Source organism: Sparus aurata, chromosome 11 (assembly GCF_900880675.1).
Source record: "Sparus aurata chromosome 11, fSpaAur1.1, whole genome shotgun sequence".
In the NCBI taxonomy this organism is placed as follows: Eukaryota; Metazoa; Chordata; class Actinopteri; order Spariformes; family Sparidae; genus Sparus; species Sparus aurata.
The window spans coordinates 11,132,681-11,142,400 of record NC_044197.1 but is presented as its reverse complement, the minus strand read 5'-3'; the positions used below and the strand labels follow the sequence as shown (position 1 = coordinate 11,142,400).

The 9,720-nt window shown below is 39.1% G+C and overlaps 1 protein-coding gene across 1 annotated transcript; it reads right to left on the bottom strand.

Annotated features, from left to right (window-relative positions):
* Nucleotides 1-525: 525 nt before the first annotated feature.
* LOC115591186 (granzyme B(G,H)-like) lies at nt 526-2,061 on the bottom strand. The gene is made up of 5 exons (XM_030432943.1): nt 1,976-2,061; nt 1,742-1,898; nt 1,462-1,591; nt 870-1,127; nt 526-784 (listed from the first exon to the last, which is right to left on the bottom strand). Exons 1-5 carry the CDS (start codon nt 2,031-2,033, stop codon nt 626-628), a joined length of 762 nt encoding a protein of 253 aa, XP_030288803.1. The 5' UTR covers nt 2,034-2,061; the 3' UTR covers nt 526-625.
* Nucleotides 2,062-9,720: the final 7,659 nt, after the last annotated feature.

Sequence of the window (9,720 nt, the reverse complement as noted above, 5' to 3'; positions counted from 1 at the left end):
CTGAATGAACATGATGCTTTTTGTCTTGCCCAAATGTAGGTGATTTACTGTCCAGTAGGATTCATTTATTCTCATTAAACATTGAACTAGAGTGTAGTCTAGTCTAGTCTGTTCTTTATTTAAATGTCTTCATACCCACTCTGTATCACAGAGATCTTAGCTGTTCAACAATTTGACACGGCCTTCACTCTGGTTAGCTGAGGTTACATAGCTTCATGCGAAGAGGACGCCGAGCTAAACAGTGAATTCAGTTATGATAATGATGTTGTGAAAATCTTTATGAGGCTCTTTTTCTTTTTCTGTTCACTCACACTTTTCATTTTTTTTAAACTCTTTTCAACAAGCTGCTTCTCTTATAATGTGCCTTTCTGTAATAAAGTCTCTGTTAACAAGTGTTCATCACAGACCTGCTTCTCTGACTGAAGTCACATGAATGTATATTTTGCTGTTGTGCTGTAATGCTATTTGTGTCTTCAGATGAAGAAAAGAGTAAACAATGTTTGAACATTTTTTTATTTTGCTTTAAGTTAAGGAGCAAACACTGACAGAATCACTTAAACATAACCACACCTCCTAAATACAATGAAGGTATGCTGAAGCAAAGTTTTGTGTAAGGTTGTTGTATTTAACAACCATTACGACTGACAATCTGGTCGATCCAGGGAAGGAACTTGGACACGTCTGTATAGACATTGGGTATGCTTTGGTTCATACACGATTGATCTGCGAAAGATACAACACCAGCAGCCACCCCGTTGCACACCAGAGGACCACCAGAATCACCCTGTAAAATGGAAATATCTTAATATTTTGATACAAAAGAATATGATATGTGTCCAATAATTTTCCAAAAATGACAGGAAACTTACTCTGCAGAATCCTTTGAGTGTTTTATATCCACCTGCACAGATGACATTGGCAGGAACATATTCGTTAGACCATTGCCGTCTACAGACTTTCTGGTCAACAACAGACACATTCACCACTCTCAGGTCATCAACACGGCCATCAGTTTCGGTCTCTCCCCATCCAGCTACATGGCACAGTTGGTTGGGTTGTAGGTTCATGTCAGGAGGGGGAAGTCGAATGCGTTGTATTGTTCCACCCACTGGAACACTCTGAGACAGCTGGAGACACAAAACCAGAATGTAGAAATGAACAGTGTCTGAACATGGTTTTACTCTTCATCAAGATTCAGTTAAACAATCACTAGAAGCTGATGAATGGAGCTGATGAATCTTTTAAATGAAAGTTAACTCTAGAATATAACAGCTTTGATAGCGCTGTGTCTTAGCAAGAATTTCAGGGACATTTTATTTATTTATTTATTTATTTTTTGCTAATTTTGACATTTACCCTCACAGGAATAAAAAACAAACAAATCTTAAATGTATCTAATTTGACTGTAAACACATAAGACTTCATCTGGGACAAATGGGATTAAAAAATATATATGCTTACTTTGAGGAGCATGATGTCATTTTCTATTGTGTTCGGCTGATAATCAGGGTGTTTGCATCTCTGCACAATGTTTCTCACTGTCCCAGTCTTTCTGAGATCGTGGGTGCCCAAAAAAACCCTCACAGGTAGACTGGAAAAAAGTTAGGATTGAGAGGCCGTCAGTAGACGTTCTCAGATTGTTTTGGCAACAACAAAACAAAGCAACAGATTTTACATCTCTTTTGAAGAGATGAAAAAGACTTTAAATTAAAAATAAACTGGAAGATGAAATGTAACTCACGGATGATTATTGTCAGCACAGTGCGCAGCAGTGAGGACAAAGTTGTCGCTGATGAGGGAGCCTCCACACATATGTCCATCTGTGGTCTGTAATGAGGCCATAAACTGCATCGAGTCGTCCGGGACTTTTACCCCATTTATGATTTTCGCTCCAAGTGCTGCAAAGATAAGTTAAAATCAAAATAAGGTAAATGTCTCATTTAATGGAATTAAAAAAAATATTCTGTCAGCTTACCATTTCGCCTAAGATTTGTCAGAACATGAAGGAGCAGAAGTTTGCGTAGGGCCAGCATGATGGCAGCAAGTCAACTGACTGGTACTCTTGGGGCTGCAAAGACCAACCTTTTATATAGAATGTTGCTTTGTTTGATTTTGTGATTATCATCTATCTTATCTTGAATTCTAACCACGTCCTGTTTGCAATGGAAAATGCAATGTTGTGCAACTTTTGTTTTTTTCACACTATCTTGTTTATCGGTTACTTGTTTCCTGCATTGACTTTGAGCAATACTGCCTCATACCCATCATGAAACTAATGAGCTAGATTAATCCCAAGTGCCCTAACGGAGGATCATTACTGAGACTGTTAATGTTTTTAATTGACTAGAATCATGCACACTTGATGAAAAACTGCTGTTGTATCAGTTCAAATAGGTATGTGTCTTTTTTGTGTTGTCCCCCACACTCATGTCAGGCTGCGAAATCCAAACAGGGCCTTGTCAACCGTGGTGACTCCCCCTGTAATCTAAGGCCCAGGTTCAGACAAACTTCAGGACCTTTGGCTCCAGAACTAACTGAGCCATGAGCTGGTTCACTTATGGTGGCTAACTATAGCAAAGAACAGCTGCCAAAGAGCAGTTGTTGGTTAATCTGGTGATATGCTGCCCGTTGTGTTTTCAGAGCTTTGAATTCTGGCCATATTCTACAAATTAAACCCTTAATTGGCTGTGTTCACTGGGGGCTCATGGTTGGGCAGAGACGACTATACTCAGCTGCAGGGTGGGGGCGTATTTTCCGTTTTCATTTTATTTTGGCTGTTATTATTGCCTACTATTAAACTCCAATCAATATTCTCAACAAGTCTGTCCCAACTTGAACAGTTTTACAGGAAACCAAGTAGGGGAAAGCAAATAACACTCTACCTCTGACTTTAAAAAGTGAGAAAAAAAAGACCTGGATCCGTCTCTTTATCCAGATCAGCACCAAAAGGTATGGTTGTCTGTTATCCTGCTCCCCCAGTTGTCCAAGTCTGGACTGCTACCTGCATGGCTAAATGAGCTAACTAGCAAACAGCAGCAACAGTTAGCCATAGTTAGTGCTTATTCTGGTGATATGCTAAACCCTATTTGTTCATAATAACAATATGTAATATAAAATTCAGGAAAAATACACTCATACTGTCATCTATGTTTTCTTAAACCTGAATTTGGCATGTAATAAGTAACACATTTACATTTGTTATATTAAATATTCTCAGTGTTTGCAGCATTATACAGATCTGATGACATCATTCAGAGTTTTCTCTCTACAGATCTATAATAAGGTAAATATAAACAAATGTAGTATTTATTGTGTATAGTTAGCATGTCTTTATACTCAGCCCCATGGCCATGTTATAGTTCCCCTGCTTGTTGACCATTAGTGGACACTGCATCATCAAATGCCACAGCTGCAGTCTTCTCTATCATCTGTGTTACAGAATAATACCATTACCTTAAAGCAGTGGTTCCCAACCTCTTTTCCTTGAAGCCCCCCTTGCCTGTGTCCAAGACAAGCCAGGCCCCCCCAACCTGCATACACTAAAAGAATAAAGTGGTTAATTACAAACTTTTATTTGCAAAAATAAACAACAGCTATATTCTCCTCGTTTTACAATGTATATAGATACATTTCTTCCTTTTTGTGTCTTTTTGTGTTTTGTATCACACACAAACACACACACACACACAGACACACGACCAGAATAGGCCTACCAGAGAGCAGAAAAGGCCTACCTCATACGGGTGTTGGTAATAAATAGCTTAGTGAATTTAAATGTGGACCAAGAAATATGTTTCAATTTGGATTATAGAGAGTTTTGATTGGGTGTGTTACTGGGATTTTATGCAGTCCAGGGTATAATTGGCCATTTTGACTATTTTTGATTTTACCATTATATTTCACCTTAAAAACTATTTACCTTGCCTTGTTTGGTGTCATTATTTTCAGCACAACTTCACGTGTGACTGTACAGTTATTTTTTCATTTTGACACACATCTCTCAACTCTCTTACCGTCACTGTCGGTCCCTCCACAACTTCCTCCTGTCCCCCATCAACCAAATCACATGTCTTGCCATGTAATTTTGTGATTGGCTGGTGTGGTGCCTTTTTCCACCAATAGGAACGTGTTCGCAAACACTTTTCCTGCTTGCCGACACTTTCATGAGAGAAGTCCGTGTTGACCGTCTCTTCCTGCACCAAACGCGCAGCAAACGTGACGGTAATGTTAACGAAAAAGCGTGCCGTACATTATTTGTCATAAGTCCGGTTTTACTTGGCCTATCAACACAATTTAAAAACTGGTACACAGCTTGAAGGCTGCTCCAACACATAAGTCGGACTGAGACTCACTGAGGCTCCGTCTTGCTGCTACGTCATCTTAAATAGGTCACGTTTTGACGTTCCGGCGCGTCAATCGACCTCAGAGGGTTGCACAAATATAACTTTAACCTCACAACCTCAGAACAGACAAAGTTGTGCGCCCCCCCTGCGATCTCTGGTGCCCCCTAGGGGGGGCGCGCCCCCCAGGTTGGGAACCACTGCCTTAAAGTGAAACTCTCGCCAAAATGCAATCTAGGTTTTTTTTGTGAATGTATATGAGTCAAACCTGTGTGTAAAGGCATAATAATGATGAAAGAGGCACTTTTAAGATTGAACGTAATTTCGTTTTCAGCTCAAACTCATTTTCAATGGGAGTGCATGGGGCACTTTTACACTAGCAACAAAATCAATATTTGGGCAAGAAGGCTCGACACAACATGAAACTTCGTTCGTAGTATCACCAGGGTCCAAGAGAGACCATGATGCACCTATTGCAGTTACAATAACATTACTCAATACTGCCACCTTGTGGCCATAATCTGCAACAACACCATAACCTGTGCCAATGCACTTGCACTCTAACTCATCTTTTCCTCACATTTAAAGGATGTTACACACAAAATAAAAGAACAAAAACACATATATTGACATTTATGAACCCTGACAACTACATTTAACCTAAGTGGGAAATCTTATTTACCAACCAGTTACAGTAGTAGTGCCTCTTTCATCATAATTATGCTTTTACACGAGGGTTTGATTCATATACATTCACAAAAAAAGCCTAGGTTGCATTTTGGCGAGAGTTTCACTTTAAAAGAGAGTTGTACATGGGGTCGTTGCAGCCTGATGTTTCTATGTTGGCAAGTGCCTACATGTCTGTCTACTATGAGTCATTCCTAGAAGTCCCCTGTGAGCCTGACTCAAAACCTCACTGATATATATTTTATCTCATTTGTTGTAATTCATACAAAAACCAAAGTGTGAAACTCTGTAATAAGAAATGTTTTTTGGAAGTATATAAGTATATATAAGTAACTTTTAGTTTACCTTGTATTCCTTTATGAATCTGCTTAGTAGATATTAAGTCTGGCTGTGCAATCTTTTTACAGCAGGATACACCTTCTTGTACACAAACTCTAGGATTGCCTCCGTTCTAAAACACAAAGACACCAGACAAGTTTTCTTTATGTGGATCTACTTCACACACCCTGCTGACATTGTTGTTTAAAATTTTGTGACAAACGACAGAAACCACAGTTTTCTCATTTAGATTTGATCATCAGTGTTCTCACAGAAGCCATTATGAAACTTGGTTAAGTTGAATTTATTTCATTATTAGCAGCTAACAGTTGCTATTAGTACTCATTAGTAGTTGTCTGTTAATCAGAATCAGAATTTCCTTTATTTGTCCCGCAAATGGTGAAGTTTCTTCATCACAGCAGCCAAAGGACAGTGGTATTGTAATAAACAACAATAAAAGTAAAATAAACAATACAGCAAAAAAGAAATACAAAATAGAACTCTCATATACATTGTATACAAATGATATTTTTCACTGTTAACAGTGTAATTGTAGCAGATACGGGTCTGTGAAATTGTCCAGTTAATGCAAAAAACAGAGAGAATGGGTTCTTTTATGACATAGTGCACATGCTAGGTCTATTGGGAGCAGTGCTGGTTGTACAGTCTGACAGCAGCAGGAAGGAAGGACCTGTGATACCTCTCCTTCCCTAACTTGAGGTGTATTAGCCTATAGCTGAGCTGCCCAGTGCTGAGATAGTGACCGGCAGGGGGTGGGACTTCCTCACCAGCAGCGATGATATCTTGTCCATCATCCTGCTTTCTTCCACCACCTGCACTGGGTCAAGAGGGCATCCCTGGATGGAGCTGACTTTCTTTATAAGTGTATCCAGTCTTTTCCTTCCTGCTATTGAGATGCTGCTGCTCCAGCAGATTACTCCATAGAAAATGGCTGATGCCACCACAGAGTCACAGAAAGAGGTCAGGAGTGCCCCCTGCACTCCAAAGGACCTGAGCTTCCTCAGCAGATGGAGTCTGCTTTGACCTTTCTTGTATGTAGCTGCAGTGTGATCAGTCCAATCCAGCTTATTGTTCAGGTGAACGCCCAGGCACTTGTACATTGTCACCATCTCAACGTCTGTCCCCATGATGTTGACCTGTGTGCAGGTTTGTCTGTGCCAACGGAAATCCACCACCAGCTCTTTGGTCTTCCCTGTGTTGAGCTGGAGGTGGTTCCGCTGGCACCAGTCTACGAAGTCCATAATAAGTTCTCTGTAAGCTCTGTTGTCCCCGTCCTTGTTGAGGCCGACAATAGCAGAGTTGTCAGAGAACTTTTGTAGATGGATGTGGGGTGATTTCTGGGAGAAGTATTCAGTCTACGGAGTGAACAGGAAAGGGGCCAGGACTGTTCCCTGTGGGGCCTCTGTACTGCAGATTATTGTGTCCTGAGTCCTCACATACTAATGTTTCACTGTATGTGAGGTGTCATAAAATGTTATTGAGTCATGCAAACATGAACATCTGCACTTAAACAAATACACATCCAAGAACCTTGCACATACACAGACTCAGGTAGGAATTCTACATAAAACTTACCCTTAAAGGTTTTGTGTATACACTTTAGACAGAAATGCACACATAAAAAAAAACAAAAAACATTTCATGATATAAAAGTTTTATTCATAGAACAGGTTTGAAGCAAACGGCACAAAGAGATTTTCAAAGAAATAAGAAGGAAGGTCAGATGTTAAGACAGGCCATTCTCTAAGAGTTAAACACATTTTCACGGAAGTTGGACATAGCGACAGTGTCAGCCGAACTGCTGCTAAGTGCAAGGCTATCCCAGAGCCGAGGTGCCAGTACGAGACACTACAGTATGCTGAATTCTTTTACTTGAGAATCTCCTTGATCCAGTGAAGGTACTTTGACACATCCATATAGCCATTGGGTGCATTTAGTCGCAGTCTTTGTCCCAGTTAAAAGACACAACACCTACAGCAATCCTGCAGCACACCAAAGGACCCCCAAAATCACCCTGTGAGCAGAAACTTCTTTTTGAATTTCTTCTCGTAATGTTGTGAATCTAGAAATCATTGAATTATGAATCTGTTGACATTTTCATTGAAATGATACCTGATGATACATACCTGACAGAATATGTCATTTTGGCCAATTCCATCTTCACAGATAACAGTGAGAGGAAGGCTAATATAACATTGTCCTTAAGATGCCAGAATATGTGGCAGAAATTTGTGTGGACACACTGGCAGAGCAGTCAGTCTGTTTAGAAATAAACCTTTTTTCTTACATTTTTAACAGTCAATCTCATAAATCTTTTCGATAGATATTTCAAAGGAGGACTGGACATCAATTATAATCATATCATCTTTATTTTACTATTATTATTATTATTATTATTGTATTAACTTAATAGTGTAATGTAATTTAAGATCAAATTAATGCCACCTGCTGAATTCTTTCTACCAATAAAAAGATGCAATATCACCAGAGCAGGCTAACTGCTAACCGATGGTAACTGTTTTCTGTTCCATAACTGTAGGTACTGCCCCTTGCACACCAAAAGACCCCAAGAATCACTCTGTGATGAGGTAATCTGTCATTTTGTCATTTTTTTGCACACTGGACTTCTAACCACGTCCTGTGTGCAATGGAAAATGCAAAGGTTTGCAACTATGTGTTGTCTTTTCATCTCCATCTTGTTTATTGGCTGGTGTGCATACATCACGCAATCAGTGCATGACAAGTATACCATTTAATTCTTCCTCTTCTTACTTTGCTTTTTACTTTTCACGTCCTTCATCATTCACTTATTTTACTTTTCTGTATTTAGGACACTTTCAGCCTCTTGATCAGGTGATTTTTGTTGAATATATTCAATACATTAATAGCATGTGTGCAAATTCTTTAGTGTGGAAGGCAGACTTTGAAAAAGTCAACTCAAAGCAGTTCGTCTGAATTCTGTGACAAATTAGATAAACCACAGGAACCAGTTTCCTGCGTTGGCTTTGAGCAGTACTGCCTCCAACCCAGGCATGAAACTGTTAAATTAGCTAGATTAATCCCAAGTGCCCTAACAGAGGATCATTACAGAGAATGTTAATGTTTTCAATTGACCGTAATTGATCTTTTTCATTTGATCAGTATGTGTCACCTAAAAATGTTTACTGTTGAATTGAAAGTTATTCACTTTTTTTGATAATGGTGAACATTTTGGATGAAGGGTAGTTAAAGTCCACGTTGTGGTTGCCATCTGTTGTGGCCAGTGCGATCTTCTTCGCTGTCACATGCTGGGGCAGTGGGCTGAAGGTTGCAGATAACAACAGACTGAACAAACTGATCAGAAGGGCTGGTGATGTCGTGGGGGAGGAGCTGGACACTCTGACGACCGTGGCAGAGAGGAGGATGCTGTCCAAGCTTCAGTCCATCTTGGATAATGTCACACACCCTCTCTATGACACACTGGCCCAGCAGATGAGCACATTCAGCAGTAGACTCCTCTCACCCAGATGCACCACAGAGCGCCACAGAAAATTCCTGCCTGTGGTCATTAAACTTTATAACGCCTCCCTAAGAGAGTCAGACACCCCTCCTTCTGTAATCTGACTCAAACATGGACAGTCATTTATGTTTTGTACTTCTTGCACATTATTTAATTGTATATTTGATCTTTTATGTATGTATATATATATATATATATATATATATATATATATATATATAGCTATATATATATATATATATATAATTTTATTTATGTTTATATTTATATTTATAATTTGCTCTTAATAGATGTTGCTTGTATAATATATGTTATTTGTATATCTGGAGCTTGTAACAAAAATAATTTCCCCCTGGGATTATTAAAATATTTCTGATTCTGATTCTGATTCTGATGATTCAAGTTAAAACAAGTCAAGTAAAAGCTTTTATCTTCGAAAAAAATGTTCCCTGTATAATAAAATTCTCCCTTGGCCTTCAAGTGTGAGAGCCATTGGCAATGAAACACAAGGATGAGAAGCTAAATGTATAGAATATAATAATGATAAAATAAAATATTGTGTACAGCTGATACCTCAATAACTCCATGTACAAAAAGCATACAGCATCATATTGTATATTACATTACCAGTGCAAATATGCAGTGTGAGGTGATAACAATCTGCAGGATCTGTACATACACGTTCTGATAGTCTATGCATTTGTATGTGTGTGTACGGAATGTGGTAGAGTGGCAAAGTGAAGCATCCCGTATGTTGAGGTGTGTTAGGGTGTTGGCAGGGGCAGTTGATCACTGGTTAGCTGGATTTCTATCCCTTTGATCTTATTTCTATACCACATGGTTTTATTCTGTACT